Raw genomic sequence first — 22,528 nt, 5'->3', positions numbered from 1 at the left:
ACCTACTTCTTCGCTGTTTTATGCGGTGGTTTCTTCTACTAAGATTTAGACTTCCACCTACTGTAGTTCCCAGTGATATATTACTAATCCCAAAATGATACACTGGGGTAAAAATTACCCCAAAATTTTCAGAAATTCAATTAACTCTTCGATGGAAACATTTCCAGCAATTTGCTCAGTGTAAATAAACATTGGTTTGTTTTGTTTCCCTTCTTCAGTTTTTTCGACTTATAATAGTTTCATACTAGCTAGCAAAAAATGACATCAAAGTTGTTTTTAGATGAAATTGATCCCTGAGTGTCAATTCCGTCAGAAAGTATTCAACGAGTTCTTTTGGAATTGGAGGAAGATAACTCCGACGGGGTTGCGGATTCGCCTATACAACAAGAAACGTCGAATTCTGAAAAGGATGGAGATCCTGAAATTTCACATATTCAGCATCAAACCAAAAAAGTAAGTTTTCGACGGTTACAAATGGAGTTCCGACACTCCTCCTAAACGAAGGAGAAAGTCAGAGAAAAATATTATTACACATTTACCAGGTGCAAAAATTGAATAAAAAAATATATCAACACCATTAGAATTTTGTGTAATGTAATTTATTATCCTCTGACCAGTTATTTCTGTTTTAAGAACAAATGCGTAAATTGTTCGTAGAGTAGAGTCGATTGGCACCGAGCGAATATACCACAAAGAGACTGATGGCCTGGAGAATAAAGCATATGCTTTTGTATATGGCTGGGGTAAATAAATCATCAAAACTAAATATTGTAGAATTATATTCCAAGAGAAATGGACATCCATTGTGTATAAACGCTATGATTATGAATCCTAAAAATGAGAGAAGAGTTTCTGATAAGCTAGCTATGATGAGACATATTTGAGAGCTTTTCTTGGCTAATTGTAACAAATTCTATAGCCCTTTCAAGAATGTGACTATCGATGCGGGGCTATTAGGGTTTAGAGGGAAATACCCATTCGAAATATATTTGCCTTCTAGGCCCACCAAATATGGAATTAAAATAGTAATGATGAACGATTTAATAACATTTTATATGATTAGTGTCTTATCATGTGTAGTGAAAGTTGATTACCCAAAAGGTACACCTGTTCCAACATATTACGTACGCGAATTAACAAAACCAATCCACGGCACACATCAAACTGTGACGTGTGGCAATTGGTTTTATCTGTTCCACCATTTGATGAAATGTTGTAAGTTCACAAGCTCACTATCATAGGAATTCCCAGAAAAAATAAAAGGGAAGTTCCTGTACAACTAACTGCCAGTCGCAAGGAAAAGTCGGCTTTGTTTGCATTTCTTGAAAACAAAACATTGGTCTCTTTTACCCCGCGGGATAAAAAAATCGTTTTAGTTGATTCAACGCAGCATTATAATGATACTATACATCAAGAGACTGGGATACCGTAAATAATACTTGACTATAGTTCTACTAAAGGAGGTTCGATCAAATGTGCCACATATACCCAACACCAAAAAAACTCGTCGGTGGCTTCTGCGTTTCTTTTGGCGAATGCTTGACCGGTGCAGGGTATATAGCATGGTGTTTTTTTCCCCTAGTTGAGAGGGATTCAGAGATGAAAAGAAGAGAATCCCTGTTTGTAGGGTATCAATTTTTAGAACCACTAATGAAAAGGAGACTACAAATTGATACTCTAAGGAAGCCACTGAAGATGTCAATACAAAGTATTCAAGGTATTGAACAATCAAAAATCCCTACAGCAGTATTGGAAAATCCCTCCTGCTCTATTTGCCAAAGAAACTAGGACAGGAAAACAAAAACTGTTTTCGAAAATTGCCAAAAGCCCATGTTCTATTAACATCGTGCAGTTGTGTGTGTACAATATGAGCCCTAGACAGATCTTTGACAAACTATTATTCGTTTGATATGGAAAATTTATTTTTTTCTTGTATGTTTTTCAACTTTTTTAAAAATGTTATTCGTTTTTGAATTACAAATTTTGTTTTTTTTTCTGCCAATTCTAAGTAACAAAAGATTATAAACAATATTTTTTCCATAACAAATTCATAAATGTATGTTTTATTCATTTTTCATATACATTAGTGCCTTGTTTTTAGGATAAATTACCCTAAACCCTCAAAAACCCGAATCAAAAAATTTTGGAATGAAAAACAATATGGGGGTAAGATTTACCCCGATATGTTAGAATAGGTTGAAAAAATAAGTGTCATTCCAGAGTTATAAAATGACAACAAAATGCGAAATCAATTCTACTTGAATATGATTTCTAGTACAAAGTGCGCACTAATTACGGGTTAAGCGTGGCGTTCGTGATACTTGCACTATTAGCAAGAAAAAGACCGGTAAACACTCGAATTTGCTACACTTATTGTTTAATTTTCTTTCAAAGGTAGTAAACTAATCCCGCCCCAATCTCTCCTCCTCTCTTCCATTGTGCGCTGCGTAATCATGAGTGTGATAAAGCACTTTTGTACATACATATCTGCAGAGCACTGATAACAATAGTAAAGTGCGCGGTGTAGAGATTGTGAACGAGATGGATGGTTTGTCATTATACACTCTTGGCTTTGTTATCATCGTTTCGAGATGATGTTATTTGAAGATTGTGGTGACTTCCCAAGAATAAATAAATGGATGTTCCGCGTTAACGAGTTTCAACACAATACAAACAAGTACCGCGCGGTTTTCAAACATGTTGCGTACAATACTGTTGCATTTAGATTAACTCACTAACGTTATCTAGGATTATAACCCATTTGATTATATTTTACTTCATATTTGGTCTTCTTAGCATTAACTATATTTCATTTCAGAAGATAACTAGAAATACATAGAGTAATCTCTCACAATTTGGTTGCAGCATTGTGATATATGTAGCTATCCAAGGTGACTGTATACTGAGGTGTTTGTTTAGGATCGCGCTAGGTTCTGTTGGAAATCGATAACTATCCATTCTGTTATCATCTTCCAAACAAAAGTAGATTTAAAAATCCTTACTGATATCATGTTTACTGATTATGTATATGTATAAAAATACTATAGCCAATAGTACACATTTCCAATGATTTAATGTCGACCACAGACGGGCGAACTTTTTTCCAAACAAATTGCAAGTAGCGCTTAAGTTGCAGGAATATCATAAAATTTGGCAACTAAAGTAAGCTGTCTGTAGCGTAGTTTGCAACTTTATTATGGCAAAAGAGCAATAACAACCACTCACCATACGATCTCTGCTTTTTAAGATAGAGCTTAAGGACATTACTAATTAAGTTGTATAGTCGGCGGGAAATGAATCGCAACTTGGTTAATACTCAGATTGCCTTGTCTAGGACGCCTCTAAGGGAAAATCAAGTAGGCACAAAAAACTGGATACGTACAAATATAGGTATGTGCATATATGCAATAAGCGGGAGGGAGATAATTTTAAACTTGCGGAACTTTTAACTCGAAGAGACAAAAGTTTAGGACACCAACTTTTTAAAAACTAATATGGATGTACATTCGATTAAATTGAATTAGATTTCTAAAATTAATTGGAAAAAAAGAGAATAGTTGAATTAAAAATTGGTCACTTGAATTAAGGGATTATCGCACTTAAACGGACCTGCGACCATTTTGCGAATTTTTTTTATGGACATGACGCTAGGTAGGGACATGCATCTTTTTATTTCCAATGAATAAGACCCTTTAATGTATGCGAGAAATCATTGCGGACTCGAACTCACCGACGTACAACATCGCCAAGAGGTGATGGTGTCCTTCGACGTGAAGGCATTGTTTTCCAACACGCCACAGAAAGAGTCAATTTTCGAACTCGAGAGACGGCTGAGTCAGTTTGGATCTGGCCCAGAATGGAGAAAAAAAGTTCGAATCTATGCAAAACTTGCCAGACTCTTCATGAACGAAAACTATTTTATCTTTCGGAATAGATTCTACAAAACTATTCCGGGAGTAGCGATGGGGAACCCCCTCTCACCGTTACTCACTGAAAGGTTCATGTCATCAATCGAAGAAGAAATTGATTCGAGGGGAATAATGCCTCAAGTATGGTTTAGGTATGTAGGCGACGTATTTGCGATTGTTAAAAAAGACGATATCGACACGATCATTTCCTCTATAAACAAGATTCATCATAAAATCGAATTGACACTAGAGGTAGAAAAGGATGGGGCTCTACCCTTCCTAGATCTGAATAACGTCCACTCTAGCGGGAGGCTTAAGTTCGAGGTATACTGTAAGCCAACAGCAACGGAGAGAACGATACCAGCAACTTCGCACCATACATTTTCCCAAAAAAATGGCAGCCTATAATTGCATGATTCATCGACTGATTACATACCCTCTTTCGGAATACGGCTTCAATAAGGAATGACAGCATATTATTGACACCGCTATTAAAAATGGGTATAATCCTCAGACTATTGTGAAGCTGATCGTAAGGAAAATCAAGCAACACAATAGGCATGCCTATACAACACCATTCTCGCAGCGTAAGGGGCAATCACGAGGCGGATAAGTACTCCGAGCTCCTACCTATTTAACAACATCAAGAATTGGATAAAAAAATTTCAACAGAAAGTCGTAGGTTCGGAGCCGCGGTAATTAATAGATAATTAGGTTGATAATTTAAAAAAAATTTAAAAGTAATTTTAGTAATTAGTGAATAAGTATAAGAGAGCGGTCTATTCCCAATTATTTTTAGTAGCTTTGTACTGATGAAGGGGGTAAGTTGCTCCCGAAATATATATTTACATTGATAGCTAAAAATTATAGTTTGGAGGAAGCTACCATTGTTTATCAATTTTAGGCTAGACTACAAATATGAGACATAAATCTAATCTCTTATAAATGGTGGCTGTTCAAAGAAAAAGTATGCGAAAAGTGGTATTTTTTTTCACGAAAAAGTTGTTAAAATCAAAATTTTGATATAATTCAAATTCGGACCATACACGTTAATATGACAAGTTTTGGCGAAAATTTAAAGTTGTTTATTGAAAAATGCTAGAAAAATCATGCTTACGTTTGTTCTGCGATTCCAGCACCATACAGGAGACCTTCACCCAACTCATTTTCGTCAAGTCTGGCATGCCTCCGGCTTGCTGAGATGCAAAGAAGCTACGACGGTTCGTCGCTTGTATTCGATCGTCGCTGCGCTGGATGGCATGCTGTAGTGCGATCGGGTCATTGGTCCTTCGAAGTTTTTCCAATTTACTTGTGTAATCTGCATTGACTTTATCGCTGAATGTATCTCCTTGAAACTTCCGCTTTTTGGTCCTCGATGATGAACGCTTCCAATGGGTTTTTGTTTTTTTTAAATCCATTTTCAAGAAATAAAACTCAAAAACATGCAAGCGGAAAACTAGTTTCGATCAGAAATTCAAAGCAACACCAGCCTGCAAATGACAGCCGAGCAAAAATCAACGTCTACTTTTTCTTTTGAAAATAAAATCTGACGGCTCAATATACCTGCTACTATGTACAATAGGTAGATTTATTTGTATCTATAGCGCCGAGGGTCTAAACAAAGGGAGAGCTGCTGAGTGTCCGTATACCCGCTTCCTCGAGTAAGAGTGCTCGGATAACTATCAAATTTTGACACAATACTTCTAAAGTGGTTTACTTTCGAAAACTATAAGAAAAATTCGATTTTATGAAGTCAGTAAAGTGACGTGATCCCTTAAGGACCAATTCTCAAAACTATTGTACTCTAACGAAAAATCTGAAAAAAAATCATGATGATGAACCTATATAATATTATTATATTAACGGGGTCATCCCGTGTGTCGGATCCGAGAAATCGAATTTTTTTTTGTATCAATTGTATCTAGATATAGCGTAAAATATATGGGAAAGCGATTTTTTGATATTCAGAGTCGCTTGAAAATTATAGTGTTGAACACGTGATAAGTCACATGCCAGATTTATGTCGATCGCCGTAATAAAGCTCGCATTTATCGGTCCAAATGACGTTCGAATGACTTCGCTAAAACGGCAAGAATTGAAGCCAAGGCTGTACATGTGTTTCTTCAAGAAACCTAAGGTTTATGGATTAGGTATAGCAGATTAATGGTCAGTTAAGGCATTCTACTTTTTAAATGCGTTTTTCTCAAAACCGCATGTTGAAAATCGGCTGCCACCATGGCCCAAAATCTATCCAACGAAATTCTTTGAAATTTTCAGGACTTATTCAGAACATATTTCTACGGTCCGCAAACTAGGATAATTGCGATTCATTCAGTAGTTTTTTTTTTATTCATTAAAGAAGCCTTAAAAAACACCAAAATTTCGAAAAAAAAGTTTAACACGGCACCAAAAATTTACCTTTTAATATATTTTAATAATCCTAGTTTGCGGACTGTAGTTAAGTGTTGACGTTAAAATGCTGTTTACTTTTTTCTTTAAGATGATCGTAGCGCCATCTAGCGTGGCAGCAGGAAAACACCTTTTTTGGGAGATGGGTGTATAAACTGCTCTGCATTTCAATAACGAACTATGTGATCGGGCTGGAAAAATTACTACACATGCTCAAGATATCAATTAATGTATGGCGAAAAATTTGTATTTGTATCTTCATCCAGTTCTTCACAAAAAATTTCTAAAAAAAAGCTAAAAAAACGGCCTTCACACGGAATGACCCCCTTAAAGCCTCGAAATCACCCTTTCCTATTATCTGTTCAAGTAAAGTGACTAATAGCATATTTTATTTTAAAGCATATAAATATATGCCAAATTCTTATGGATCATAATTAAAGCGCAATATAGGAAAGTTTGGTGAAAATTCTACTATTATTAACAAGGTTATGGTAGATCAAAGTTATCTCTAAATTTACGTCATATATGTCAGTATTATATCAAAGTGAATAGTGTGAAGCGCCAGTTCCGCTTTCCAACTTGTTTAAGTTTTACTAGCTAATTTGACTGATCGCTTACGATAGGAAAATTTTAACGTGCATCGAAAGAGGACAGTTTACAACAATATGTAGGTGGGATTAGATCAAAATTGAACGAAAAATCATAGCCCTCTTTGCCAAAATGAATATGCGGAATGGCAGCTAACAGTAACAACACTACCAAGATCGACTATCGCTATATTTAATAACAACAAATTTAATCAACGACTAATGACCTTCACAACCGCCTGAAGACAATTACCATTGATAGTTAGTTACAAAAAAATCGGAACGTCTGGTGAAATAATGCTGCATACCAGGCAATATAGCGGAAAAGCAACTTTACAGACAGAAATAGGAAGCCTGGAAGAACCAACAGGTCTGCGAACTTGAAAAGTGCAGGCAGCAACCGCATCAGCCGCGAATGTATGATGATGGCATATCTACCTCGATGCTCATCCCGTCAACACAAAGAGAAAATTTCGATTTCCATTCGTAAAGCCATATTGGTGCGATGGGAGGAGTATGTGGCGCAACAGGGTTAGCAACATTCGAAATTTATTTATTGTTAATACGAGTGACAGATGCCACCACCGGTGTTCTCTCAATGTTTTTTTTAGTCAGTTGTTAACCATCGGCCGGACTGGTCGACTAAAATAATAATTGTAAATTCAAGTTGTAAAATAAAATGTTTTAATTAAAGTAATTGTAAATACAAGTTGTAAAATAAAATGTATTACTAAAAGTATTTTGGTGAGCGGATTTGGTATCCCAACTAAATTAATGCGGGGACGGATAAAAGTAGAATCATTCTCGGGTCCATTCAACATCCATAACGATAGAAGAGAAGGAAAGGCTTCATCGTAAATCTTTTTTAAACTGACCCTGGAAAAAGTAATTTGTGATGCTGATGTAAATGGGAAAGGTACCATCCTCTTTAAGTCCACCCAACTACTGTCCTATGCTAATGATATCGACATTATGGGAAGCATAGCAGATCGAATAGATGGCGTCTGATGCGAAATCTTGGGCTGGACATTAATGAAGGCAAAAGAAAATATACAGGTATTGTGGTAGCATCAGCACTAAAAACCAAAGAAACAACAACAAAGAGCACTGGTCGACTGAGAATGATAAAGATAGGAAAATAATAATTTGATACCGTTGATAATTTCTCCAAACCCAGGGTTGAAAATCGCAAACGATAATAGCTACGACGAAATCCGCATACAACAGCCAACAGAACCTATTTCTGTTTATATAAACTGTTTCGCTCGAAACGTCTCATCATAGGGTCAAAGTTCTTACCGAATAAGACAATAATCTTGCCAATCCTCATGTATTCCTCGGAGACTTGGCTTAGCAAGAAAAAATGCGGACTTTTGGCCGCTTTCGAGACAAGAACCCTCCGAAGAATTGTTGACCCCCATACTTGTGGGTGAGCGATTCCGTGGCATTTATAACGACGAGATTTATGAGCGAGTCCACGACCGCCTGGTTGTGGATAAAATCCGACTCAATAGGTTGCGGTGGATGGGCTACCTAATCCGCATGAGTGAGGAGAACCCAGCCCGGAAAGTCTACAAGGGCATTATCTATGGTGGAAAAAGAAGACGTGGCAGACTCTGGTAAGTTGGGGCGCCAGGCATATACTATATACCGGGCGAATTTCAAAAATGTGTTGGATAAGTTTTCTCGCTCTCACGAGACCTGTTACACTTTTTGATGGTCATATTTTGAGCCTTCACTCCCCTATGTTTCACCCGATATCAAATATAGAACCAGTTTCGAAAAGTATTAATTGACCCCGTTCGTGTGATACTCCACATGGCTACATTTTGTGAAAAAAAATGTTGCATCCTCCGTTCACATGTATGGGGAGCCCACCCTTAAACTAAACTGTATGTAAAGGGAACAGCAGATCAAATACTCTCACCAATTTTCGTGACAATTGGTCTAGCCACTCCTGAACAAATTACGTGTGACAGACAGACGGACAGACAGACACCGTCTCGAATCTAATAAGGTTTTGCTTTACACAAAACCTTAAAAACGAGCCAATGAATCGCGGTTATCCTAGTTTGCAAATCATAGAAATATGTAAAAATAAAACTAGGTAGCTTTCCCCTACTACAATATATTTTAATATTTAGTAAATACGTATTTCGAGAGCTACTTACTCTCTTCCTCAGTACAGTAAGTACTGTAAGTAGTAAGTAAAATATATTGTACTAGGAGGAAGCTACCTAGTTTTATTTTTATTTAGAAGAACTACAAGCATCGGAACGAGAACTATAGAAATATGTTTTGAATAAGTCGTGCAGATTTCAACGAATTTTGTTGGATAAATGTTAGGGTATGGTGGCATCTGATTTTCAACATGCAGTTTTCAGGAAAAAACATTTAAAAATTAGAAGATTACTAACCGTTAACTCACCATACCTAGTCCATAAACACATGTGAAGAGAGTTGGCTTCAATTATCGTTCTTTTAGCAAAGTCATTCGAACGTCGTTCGGATCGGTAAATTCGCACGACAAGGTTTAAGGTTTCACACAAAACCATAAAAAAAGGCCCGACCGCGCGCGTGGAGCCGTAAGTCTCCGGACCCGAGTGCCTCAGATATTTATTAAGGCGCGGCCTCTGAGGTTCCTTGACATCCTCAGGCAGGATGTCCCTAGTAAGGTTTTGCGGGGTCAAGGAGGAAGAGAGAGGGAAGAAGTCCTCAAATCAAAAAAAAATTATTCACAATTTATGTTTTATTCATCCACTCAAAAAAAATATATAAAAGTAAAAATATATAAACGAAAAGAAAAATTAAATAAAATCAAAGAAAAAAAGATATAAAAAGAAGAAATGAGATCAAAACAAAAAAATAACACACGTTGATTCACTCCGAGCTCGGCGTGGCGTGTATTTATGGTTGTCCTGTTTCTGTTTGTGGATAAAAATATTTAGACCATTAAAGTACGAACTGCATAATTAAATAATCTACTAATTCATTTTCATCGAGATACCAAAACTCGATCGAATTTTCCTTTCAAAATCACTTCAAGAGTTCGTGGTTTCTTCTAGGGCTGGTTTTCAATGCGTCGCGTTGCGTACGGTTAGCAATGAACCACGCCAATAGGATGCCACAAAAAACAAGATATTTTCCTTGAATCGACACCGATCAATGGGCTGGATGAGCCGGAATAGGTTGAGTAAAGGGCCGTACGACAGCACCTAGTCGAATAAAATGCACTAGACTGAAGGATAGTGTTTGCTGTCTGTTGCTAAAATGAAAGTGGATTTCGTCTGTCCAATACCCAACAAGAAGCAAAACGTTCGTCACGCTCCATCACCTCAATTACAAGGGAATGATGGTTAAGCCTTGGAGACGCTAACAATCAGCTTCAATCCTTTCACATTGCAGTTAGACCCAGTATTGCGGTTTTATTTGCGACATACAGAACTCAGCTTTAATCAAAAACCTTCTCACGAGTCCTCCGACTGCACTCGTACCTCATACAGTGGTATAGTTAGTCCCTTTTCCGAGAAATCCGTCGGTCTGAAATTGTGTTCGCTTCACACTCCGAATCGCAAAAAACTCACTCGCTAACGACAAACTCAAATTCCACAACTTTATTTAGACTTTCAATCTCCTATCCCTGCTCCCCCGCTCCGCACTCCTAAACTCTCATCTCTCCAAAACGAACGAGAATCCACTCCCCAAAGTCACTGGCTGTTCCACAGAACGGGCACAGACCACAATCCTTCAGCCCTCTTCTCGCTCCAGCGAAATTCCTCGATCGTTCCCTACAGTCTTGTTTTCATCGCTCTTCCCGATGCCAATGAAAACCTTTTTCCTCGTCTCACCGGCCGTTGCACAGCTGTTCAACTAAGAACCGATCCTCATGCCGCTACGCTCGCCTTGAACTCCGAGAGTTCATGTTGCAGCAACATGCGCGTGCGCCTACGGATGCGGCAAATCATTCCCCTCTGTCAAGATTAATTCCCCCAAATGCATTCAATAATGTGCAATCTGCTGCGAACATTAGGGTAATTGCACATTATAAAATGCATTATTTAAGTAAATTAATTAATGAGATTCCGCTCCCGTCACGAAGCCGCGGTCATTTATTTTAGGTTACATCACAAGGATCACAAGGATCATGCCACTTCGCATTTATTCTTCGGAGGTTTGGATTCTTAGCAAGAAAAATTGCGAATTTTTGGCCGCATTCGATAAGTGAATCCTCCGAAGATCTCTTGTTCCCCTTCAAGAGAATGGATAATTCTGTAACTTATTGACGAAGAGTTTATGAGCGATATCATGACCGTTTGGTTATGGCTAAAATCCGTTTGCGGTGGGCGGGTCATTTATTCCGTTTGGGTGGGGATGATCTAGTTCGGAAAGTCGACAAGGGCAATATCTATTATAGAAAAAGAATACGTGCCGTGGATTTAGAAAATAAAGAATTTTGAAAGGCTCCTGCATTGTGCATCGATCGTGAAGTTCCAAATTTGTACGGGGAACAACTTATGGGATTTTTTTAACCAATCAAAAGGCATTCCACACATTTTCAAACACTTTTATTAGTAAAATACGTAGAATAATGAAACATAAGCAACTCAGTATGGTTTTTATATAATATAGCATGTAATACATAGATTTGATTTTAGTATACTAGACTTCTGTTGTTTAACGATAAAAAATAGCTTATTTCAATAGCTCAATAGAATGAAACTCAAAACAGTAAAAAACAAATAAAAAAAATCGAATTCATCCAGAAATATTCACTTTGTTTTTGCTTTTAGATTTTCTCTTGTTTCTCATAAACTATATATTTTTCGCAATGAATAGCTTGTTCCACTTCTTAATTATTATCAATAAAACATTCAACAGATTTAGATCGTGTTGGATCACTTTGTTCAGATAATAAAGCTGTGACAGAATTCGAAGTTTTTGAAAGTTTGTTATCACATAAATTGGACGCACTACTGCTCCTCTGCAACAAATTTGAGTCAGTTATGCCAAGTTTGTGTAGTCCATCCCATAGTTGTTGAGCTAACTGATCGCAGGTCAGAGCGCTACTGGCAGACATTTCCGAATTGGATGTATCGTTAAGGTTAGCATCATTTGCAATAGATTCGGTGGATTCTTTCGATCCGTCACCATTGGGTAGAGCAAGTCTATCGATTAAATTTTCAATTATTTCATTGGCAATAATAGCCCCGCTAGAGTCTTTTGCCTCCTCCCAAACGTCGGACGAATCATTAATTCCCAAGGTTTGCTGTTCTTGCATTAGTTTCTTCAGGTCGTCGTGTAAATCCGAAGATTGATAAAATAGTTTTACAATCCACGGAGAATTAGTATTTGACTTGACCTCTATTTGGAATGTTTCGCCCAAATGGGACGCGACTAGAGCACTAAAGGCCTCGTATGCTTCCTGTGACCAAAAGTCAATCTCTGAAGTATTTTCCAATGCACATTGCTTCGCGATGCATTCAATTTTCCCAAGATCATCAGGAAGGAGACGTATATCATCACTGATTGAAACGTTACCAAAGTCTATAAATAGAACTTCAAAGGAACTGTCATCGCTAATTGAGAGTATTTGAGCCCTATAGAAAGCCCCGTCATCAGGGAAAAGTGCTGCGCACAGCATTCCTACGTTTGGATCAGAAATTTTTTCAAAATTCACGGCACTGTAAAGTCTTTCAGTTATCTGTTCCAGATTCTTTACATCAGCGGACAATTGTATGTAAAAATCATTAGGGGAGTTTGTATGGCTCACAACAGCATCTTTGAACATTTCTTCAACAGAGGCATCTATTACTTCGTGAACGATCCCTATTGCTTCCAGTTCGTCTTGCACGTCTACGTCGTTAGAGGAAAGACTTACAATCCAGACATCCCGTGAGACATCGAAAACGGTCATTTGATATTTTTTGGTTGAATTTGATTCAATGAAATGTTTGAATAGTTTCGATTTTTCAAGCTGACTTTTGTCGATGTTTTTAAGTGCACAACGTTTTGCTAGTGCAGGTGCTTTCTTTAAATCATCAGGCAAACTATGCAAATCTTTAGTACAAAAGCGAATTCCTGAATCGATTAGTTCAACTTGATATTCGCCATTCTGTTGTATAGAAATGACTCTAGCTCTATTGTAAATATTCTGTTCGGGGTCTAAAGCCGCACAAATGCACCCAACTTCCGGCTTTTCAAACTTCTCAAGCGTCGAACATTTCTGAAGTTGTGCCTGTATATCTTGCAGATTGCCTTCATCCGAGCATAGACGGATATAGAAATCATGTACATCATACGCCTGAGTTACAGTTACATTCAAAATCACACCAGATTTCGAATTCACATCTGTTGTTGCCGTCTTCTCATTTAGGGCGAAATTACTCGAACCGACAGTAGATTCAAAATCATCACTTACTTTCTTTCCTTTATCGTGACTAGAATCCATATTACTGGAACTAATCATGGTAACATCTTCCTGATCAATTTTGCTTTGGTTCATATCTCCCTTTAAAGGCTGTTTCCCATCCAAGATTGAATTCATCGCATCATCTACAACTTTCTCTACCATTTCGTGACATACTTGAATTTCTGACACAGCATTTTCAATTACATCTCCAACTATACCCTTTGCAATGCTTTCGCTATTGGAAGAGATTTCTTCACGGTTTTCAGTAGTGTGTAACCGCTCCAGTTCATCATAGATATTTAAACCATTACATTGTAGAGATACTACCCAAGGTCTCACTGAGCGATTTATTATATCAATTTTGAGTATATCTTCGGCAAGTTCGTTAGTTACTTGTTGGAAACGTCCTACGGTTGATTTTGATTCAAGGTCTAAAGGTCCATGCGGATCTAATGTGCACTGATAGGCTAGAGCGGGAATCGTATTTAAATTTTTCGGTAGCGCATAGAGTTCTTTACTTGTTGTTGTATTCCCGTAGTCAATGAAAATGACCTTGCTACCTTCTTTTTCGTCGATCGACAACACCTCGGCTCGATAGAAAGCTCCATCGTCACTGAACAATGCGCTGCAAATCATTCCAATTTCGGGCTTTGGTATTGGCTCACCCAGTTCACCACAGTTCAATGCTTCTAGGACTTGATCCAATTTGTCCTTTTCGGACAACAAATGAACGTAGAAATCAGTGGGAGAACTAACATGACTGATGCCCACCTCTTCCAATTTCGGTTCATGGATGCTTTCGTGCAAAGCGAAATCATCCTTACCCATGCTTGAATTGAGATCCATTTCAATATTTGGTCGCTTATCACATAGTGGTTCGAGATCCTCTAGAATGTTCCTCTTTCCAATATACAAATCGATAATAGCGTGATCCGATGGCTCTATAAGTTCTACGACGAAAACAGTTTCTCCCATTGCAGACAGTTCATGGAACATAGCTTCAGCTTCATCTGACCAACCAAGAATGTGGTCAGGCATCCGGAGGGAACATTTCTTAGACAGGAATGGGAGATTGGCTATCTCAGTTGAAATTTCCCGCAGTTCTGACGTTATAGCCGTATTTCCGTAGTCAATAAATAAAACTTCTGTTCCATCTGGAGTGTGCGACAAGATTTTGGCACGATACCAACAGTTATCCTCAGGGAAAATTGCAGCACATACATTTCCTACAGAGTTATCAGTAAGGACATTAAAGTTTTCGTAGTCCGAGAGGTGCCCTGCAATCAACTCCAAGCCATCTGCGTATGACTCCATTTGGATATAGAAGTCTGAAAGACTATTGATATGGCTCACGAAGCCATTTTCCCCTGATTTCAAGACCTCCAACTTTCTTGCGAGACCATCAGCTATCAGTTTTTCCGCTATGTTCAGCCCATCGATTTTCAGGTTCACATAGTTCTTTTTCGGATTCTGAGTGATGTAGCTGAAGTACACAGTCTTATCATAAGCCTCATTGAATATGTTGTTAGCTTCATCAACCCAGTCTGTTGTGTTTCTTGGAGAAATGGGCAATGCACAAGGAATGGCAAATGGTGGGATACCGGCAAATGCCTCATTCATCTCCTTCACATATGAACTATCCGTAAGCACATCTGTGTTCCCGTAATCGATGAACTGTACAGCCATTATCTCGCTATCGATTATTTTCGCCCGATACCAGGTCTCATCGACAGTATAAAGAGCGATGCATAAAGCCCCAGTGACTGACGTCATTAGTGGAGGTAAACTTCCGGCTACAATCTGAATGTTGTCTTGCAACTGTTGGAGTTCAGGATATGTACTAGCGAGGTGTAAGAAGAATCGTCCAGGATTATCACAATGACTCAAATAGCCGGCTGTCATATCATTAGGAACTTCAGGGACTTCGTTCCGCTCGTTGGTGGTAACGATGCCAGAGGCTGTGTTGCCAACTTCTGTCACACTGGAAACAGCTGTAACTGGTTCTGCCTCGAAGGATTGGGTTTTATTAGATATGTCAGGACTTTGAGGAATAATTTCGACCGAGGTATCATTATCAATAATGTTTTTGGCATGTTCGATGTCTATGCCATTGGTCAGCGAATAGTCATTTTTCAATACATTTATGAGGGAGTGGCTGTTTGACTGAATATCAGCTATCCAGCACCCTTGGTATCGCTCCACAATTGACAACGTTAGTACATAGTTTTCTGTTAGTGACTTAATTGTATCTACTGCGGTGTCATTCGCTTTATTGCTTTTGATTGGGAAGTAAAAGCGAATTGCTAAGGCACTGCATTCATAGAATTGTTGATCAAGTTCTCGAATGTTGTCTTTATTTTCGATTAACTCGATATTTCCGTAATCCAGGTAATATACTTCTGCACTGAAATTGTTGCTATCAAATGATACGATTTTAGCACGGTACCAATTTCCGTCTGAAGATAGGGCAGCGACCAGGGTTCCCACGTTGTAATGCTTCAAAGGCAAACCTAAAAATAGAAATGAATTTGATTTATCATGTTACAGCTTGAATAGATAATGTCTGCTAACGTGGAAACTCGAAATAGATACATGTTAGACCCAAGTTCTTTACATGTTACCAAAAATATTTCGAAAATTCTCCCACATAAATGAAAAGCCAATCCCGGAAAAATAAATGCAAATGGGCCGAAGTTAAAGCAAGGCAATTTGGCAGAGAACTCGTTGGTAATGTAGAAGTACTGTTTTCCGGCGATACTTGATATGGTTGCTATAAATCCCTTTGTGGAGAATAGCGTCAACTAAGGCCTCATTGTAGTCGGTTCTCGGCAATGTATGGATCCGGGGTTTCATTAAATACGATGTTAATAGATTATGGAAACAACCAGGGAAAAGAGGGAAGAAGGCGGCTAAGGTTTCGTACCAGGGCAGAAGTGACTTGATTCGCAGACGCTGCCCCTCCTCCTCCTCTTTTAATTTTTGAACTTTGGGTGTTAAACCTAAAAAAAAGGAGCCCATGGATTATAAAGAGTGGGAGTAAGTTGCTACCCATTTGGTCCGATCCGACGTCAGGTCCATGCGGACTTAGGAATCCTCAATCCCTAAACAAAAATTAACCAGGTAATAGTCTGAGTGTAATTATGCCGTGTTTCCAAAGATTTCAGGTAATAGTTGTTTAATTTTGTTTATAAGCCCCTCGTACCAAACATTATCGATTGCTTGCGCTACTTCTAGAAACACTGCTGTGCAATATGTTCTGCCTTCGAGAGCTTTGTTTATTTCTGATACAATTCGGTGGACTTGTTCTATTGTATTGTGCTGTTTTCTTATTCTGAATTGATGACCAGGTATCACGTTACTGTCAGTTTCCGGAGTAGCAGTTTTTGGAATATTTTCGATATTGTAGGACGAAGACCTATCGATCTGTACGATTTGACTTGAGTTTCATCTTTTCCAGGAATCATTATTGCAATCGCATTCTTCCAACAATTCGGGAAATATCTGATCCTTAAAATTGCCTTGAAAATGTAGCACAGTAGAGCTTCTACGGCAGCTGTTTTAACATGAAAGAAGCAACTAAATGATACCCTAGAGCTTTTCTTGGGTTGACTTTTTTTTGTTAGTAATACTTTCAACATCTTTCAGGGAAGTTTGCGGGTGGCTTAGCGTGGTGCTCATTGGACCACTGAGAAGCTCAAATGATCTTTGTAGATGGATTGGTTGAAATACTCCTTTCAAGTGGGCTGCGAATATTTTGGTTCTGTCCTCATTACTTTTAGCCCAATTTCATGTGGTAGTTCTTAGTAGGGGCTCTCTGATCTTTGGCCTATTCATCTTTTTATCAGCTTTTCACAATGAATAGTCACTGGACTTAGAAACAAACAGCCCGTTAAGAATTCGTTGAAAATCAGGCTCCAGATCCTCCATAAGCGCCGAATTTGTTTTATGTTTGATTGAGTCTGCTTCTTGCTTGGGAAGACCTATGTAGTTGCTATTCCCTTCGTATTCTTCTTTTATCCCGCAAAGCTTTAAAATTGTCGATGAATAGACTTCTTTAAATTGGGCTCTCTTCGAAGTATTTGGTGCTGCAATAGAGGCGGCTTGAAAAGTAAAATTTTATTGAAACGCTCAAGCACTTCATCGGTGTGAAATTTACTCCTTAATCGAACGTCCAGCGAAACACTATTGTTGATTTTCTTTTTGAATGTTTGCCAGCTTTTGGATTTGTTCGTCAGTCCAGGTTGAGAGTTATTGTACTTTGGCTTATTTTAATAATAATAATCGTTAGCGCAACAATCCATATTGGAGCACTTCATTCAAGACCGTAATGGTACACTACAGGGTTCCAATACCCTGTAGGAGGCAATGTGGTCAGCATTGCGCTCAACCGAGGTTATTACCCTGATTTGACTCAGGTACTCATTCACAGCTGAGTCGACTGGTATCCGACGTCAAATCACGATACAGATCCCACTGCCACCAGTGAGATTTGAACCGCGACCTTCCGTACGACAGCCTTGCGCTCTAACCACTCAGCTATCCGGACACTAATAAACTAATAACAGTAAGAAACCGATGATATGACAAGTTCTCCTGACCATATCTGCAGGCATAGCGAGGTTGCTTGAATGAAGTACCGATATTTTACTTCCAGTGGATAGTGTTTGTGCCGGCATTTAATCAAAATCGCTGTTCCGCCTATGGCTTTTTCTCCAGGGCATTTAGCATCATAAAGCATATTGCCGGGAACAATGAACTTGCTACTTTCTTCTGTGAAGTGAGTTTCCGAATTTAGAAACAGATCAATGTCATGAGTTTAGAAGAGGATATTTTAGCAGTGATCTGAAGGTGTTTATTTTTTATTTAAAAGAATCTGCAACATTAGATTTTAGATTGTTGATATCTCCTGGATCATGGTTCCGATAGTATTCATGAACTGATTCAGATAATTCGACAGTGCATAAATAATCGAAAATAGTTGTTTATGTGAACTGTCAATAACAGGTTGGTCTTCTCTCTAGAAACGGCAACTTTCGATGTGTTACTTCCATCAGAAAGAGAACTATGGCGCGGAACACCCTCAACTTAATGTTAGTACTGAAATAGTTGCATTTCTAAACTTTGGGTCAAAAAGCGAAAATGAACTCAAATACGTCGAGCGACATCAAATTCGCCAGAAACAACTGTCTAACTCTGCTTACTACCCTCTCCAAATTCAATATCTCGCCCTGCTTCAATAATAGAGCAAGTAGATGTCATCAGCGTAGTTGAAATGTTTGAAGAAAGATGAGATCATCCATTGAATACCTCCTACACCTCCTCGGTGATAAGCAGCAACCTTGACGGACTCCGCTTCGTACTTCGAATTCTTCATCTTCAATAGTTTGATCAACATTAATAATTCTATTATCTGGAATGCTCTTCTGTGTAGACTATTCCAGATGCACGCCCTGTTTGTGCTATCGAAATCGGGTGCCTGTTTCGAAATCTTAATGAAATTCCCATAATTTACAAATGAGTGCAAGTAAACAGTGGAAACGTTTCTCCGTTTAAGTGGTTTGATGGCAAAGATAATTTCGTTGCTGTCAGACGACCAGTTCGCATCTTCATCTTATGATGGCTTGCCATATTGTTCATATATATTTCAGAATCGTGGTGAAGAGTTCTTTCTACCTCTTCAGCTGCTCATCATTATGGATGAGAAATGTATCGATAACGTGAGTTTACCACTTTTCTCGGTCGATAACAAGAATCAATTGGAGATAAGTAGATGTATTACTGCATCTCTTTCTCAGCATGCGCCTCCTTTCATTTTGAATCGCGTTTTTTAATTTTTTTTGGGGTCTCACAGTATTGTGCCGCGTTAATGATCTTCTCCTAAGTCAGATCAAAATTATATCTTTATGGTGTAAAACACGGATGCCATGATTTTTTCTGCTGAAATTTTGGTTTTGAATTTTTTTGGTGGAGAGTGAAAAAGTGTGACAATTTTAGGCGTTTAGTAAGCAACCAAACATTTCCGACAAAAAGTGTTACCCTCATAAAAACCTCAACTAGATTATTCCCCCCCCCTCCCTCCCCCAATTGTTACAATTTCAGATTTTACTTCATGCAAGCACTAAATGTCAAGCATTTAGGCTTGGACCATCCTACCTATTTAATATATATAGAGGCCCTGGTGGTTTTGGCAGACTAATGAGAGAATCCGTCAAGAACTCCCCACAATATCGAGCATGTTTGCTGAATGGTATACTTCTGCATGATTTGAACCAGACTGAGGACAGGGCATCTAGGGGAGCCGTAGACGATTTAGGTACAATATCTGTAGCTGACAATATTATGGAAACTACAACCAGCCTCTTGAGATGCCAAATTTCTTATCTACGTATTTCCGTTTAATGCTGCTATATTGGAGGATTGCAGCTGTGCAATATCTATTGTTAACGACAGATGCAGCAATGCATTGATGTGGGCACTAACACCAGCCCTTAGGCACGGAATTTCGGTCCCGCAAGTGGGATCGCGGTCCCGATTTCCTGTCTCTATAAAATTTTAAAGAATGCACTGGGAGTTAAATCTCCTGTATATAGTATTCTTTCAACAAACCTTAACGTTTTTGAACATCCGGCAGCATTTGTTCGAACTCCAGGTCCCTAAGCGCCAAACCAAAATTTATCTGAGTGAAATGATTAATTATCTGAAATAATAAAAAACTTGTTGTTTCTTTTTCGTTGGTGTGGATATTTATTCTTGCAAATACCGAAATTTCGGGAACCACTTGTTCCCTTCATCAGTGCTAACAAGGTTAAGATGGTGCAATAACAATGCCTACCTGATGAGATCTCTTCAATATATTATTGAGTTGGTCCCACAATTCAATCAAATGCAGGGTGTCTCAAAAATCAAAGATAATACTTAAAGGGCTGGTAGAGCCACTCACAAGCATCCAGCAGACTTGTTTGCACTGATGAAGGGAACAAGTGGTTCCCGAAATATCGATATTTGCAAGAATAAATATACACACCAACGAAAAAGAAACAACAAGTTTTTTATTATTTCGAAAATTATCTTCGGAAGGTATTGCGCTTGACTTAGAACGAAATTTCCCTCAATCTTTTATAGCTGCCAAGGGTATACACAATATTAAAGTTGATATCAAAATTTGTATCTCGTTGATTTTCATTAGAATTTGTTTATTTTTCCTGGTATGCCAACACTTTTGTTGCACTTGCTTATAGTAATTTTCTTTGCTTCAGTGGTCGTTACGTTCATTACTTAAAAATAAATACTTTGGTTTTATTTCGGCCTTTTTTCTTCAACTTCCCTTCTACTAGAATAATTTTTCATCGTGTACCAATGTTTTTGTTTTTCTTCTTTTTCTTTAGTCCCGTTCACATGCTTTCGTAGTGATCGGTTACACCATTTTATTCTATCAAATGCCTGATGTGGATGCAGCCGAGAGGCTTTCAAATCACCATCCAACACATTGAGCCACCATTGTTTCGGCCGGGCTTTTGGTCGCTTACCACCGACTTCCATGTTCAGGCCAATCTTGGCAATTGAATTCTCGTTAGCTCGAATTACACGATGATGCCATCGAAGATGCCTCTTTCAATTTTTCCATGATCGGTGCAACCCCATATCGATCGCGGGTATCTTCATTTCGCATGTGATCAAGGCGTGTCACGCCACTAGTCCAACGCAGCGTTTTCATCTCCATTATCTTGGCATTCTTGTAAATTTGCCAGTTGTCCACCGTTTTATCGTCGAGAAACTTACGGTAGAGGCGTTTCTTTTCAAAGATCTTCATTTGAACATTTTCATTCCAAAATCGCGTATTGAAATCATTTCTCCTTCTTTCTCACGAAATCGTGTTTTTGTTAGCCACAACATATCGCATGATATTATGTAATTAGACGCATTATAAGCCATGCATAAGTACTACTAGTGTCCGGATAGCTGAGTGGTTAGGGTGCTAGGCTGTCGTACGGAAGGTTGAGGTTCAAATCTCACTGGTGGCAGTGGAATTTGTATCGTGATTTGACGTCGGATACCAGTCGACTCAGCTGTGAATGAATACCTGAGTCAAATCAGGGTAATAATCTCGGGTGAGCGCAATGCTGACCACATTGCCTCCTACAGTGTACTGTAGTGTACCGTTACGGTCTTGAATGAACTGCTCTAACACACTTCAAGGCCCTGATCCAACATGGATTGTTGCGCCAACGATTATTATTATTATAAGTACTACACATAACATAAACGGCGTAGGCTAAAGCAAAGGTACCATTTACGAGCTTCCTGTTACATCTACCGTTTTTTTTCGCTTCTGCCAACACTGAGAAAATTAAAGAAAGTTCCTCCTTTTTAAGGTTTTGTGTAAACACAAAACCTTATTAAAATCGGTTTACCGTCTGTCTGTCTGTCCGTCACACGCATTTTTCTTGGAGACGGTTATAGCGATTGACACCAAATTTGGTGGAAAGGTGGGAACTGTGAACGCTCACGCATGCAGTGAATTACATCCTTCTACGTCGAATTTAAGGGGGGGTCCCCATACATGCAAAAGGGGGGGTGTAAATTTTTTTTTCATCAAATATAGTCATGTGGGGTATCAAATGAAAGGTCTCAATTAGTACTTTTCAAAGCCGATTATTAGCCGATTAGTTTTGACATTCGTTGGAAGGGTGGGGAGCGCGGGGGGTTGAAAGTGATCACTTCTTTAAGGGGGCCATTCTCAGAAACTACCAAACCGAAAAATCCGAAAAAAATCAGGAGGCTGCCACTATATGGTGCCTGGGCTCCGAAATACCTTCCATCTCGATATCTGTTTAAATAAAGTTAATAATAGTATATTACTACCATTTTTTGTAATTGGCTAGAAACCCCCCTTAAGTTCATCCTAGTACCATGAAATTTTGCAGTGATATAGGCTATAATATAGAGCATGATCTTACCAAGTTTGGTGGAAATCGCACTATTACTAACAAAGTTATAATACCTCAAATTTGTTGCTTCTTTGAAAATTGCAGACTATGAATGTCAATATCACCCGAAAGTGGATACTCTCACATAATATATGGATATATTACGTGCTACGTACAAAGAAATACACAAAACCTTTCGTACCTGAAGCGTTTAGCTTGCGGTTTCCCGACTTGTTCAATTATACATTTAAGAAGACAAATACTGAGGAAACGGACAACTGATTTCCG

At 38.5% G+C, this 22,528-nt stretch overlaps 1 protein-coding gene across 5 annotated transcripts in view; it reads right to left on the bottom strand.

Annotated features, from left to right (window-relative positions):
* Positions 1 to 11,452: 11,452 nt before the first annotated feature.
* LOC119659470 (maternal protein tudor) overlaps positions 11,453 to 22,528 on the bottom strand; it is a 37,642-nt gene continuing 26,566 nt past the window's right edge. For all 5 annotated transcript variants that reach the window (XM_038067935.1, XM_038067605.1, XM_038067766.1 and 2 more), the window contains one exon: positions 11,453 to 15,823. In XM_038067935.1, coding sequence (XP_037923863.1) covers positions 11,754 to 15,823 — 4,070 coding nt within the window. In that variant the 3' untranslated portion in view covers positions 11,453 to 11,753. The remainder of the gene's footprint in view (positions 15,824 to 22,528) is intronic.

This window comes from Hermetia illucens, chromosome 1 (assembly GCF_905115235.1).
Source record: "Hermetia illucens chromosome 1, iHerIll2.2.curated.20191125, whole genome shotgun sequence".
Classification (NCBI taxonomy): domain Eukaryota; kingdom Metazoa; phylum Arthropoda; class Insecta; order Diptera; family Stratiomyidae; genus Hermetia; species Hermetia illucens.
The sequence above is the reverse complement of the archived record's forward strand: the minus strand, read 5'-3'. Positions and strand labels throughout refer to the sequence as shown.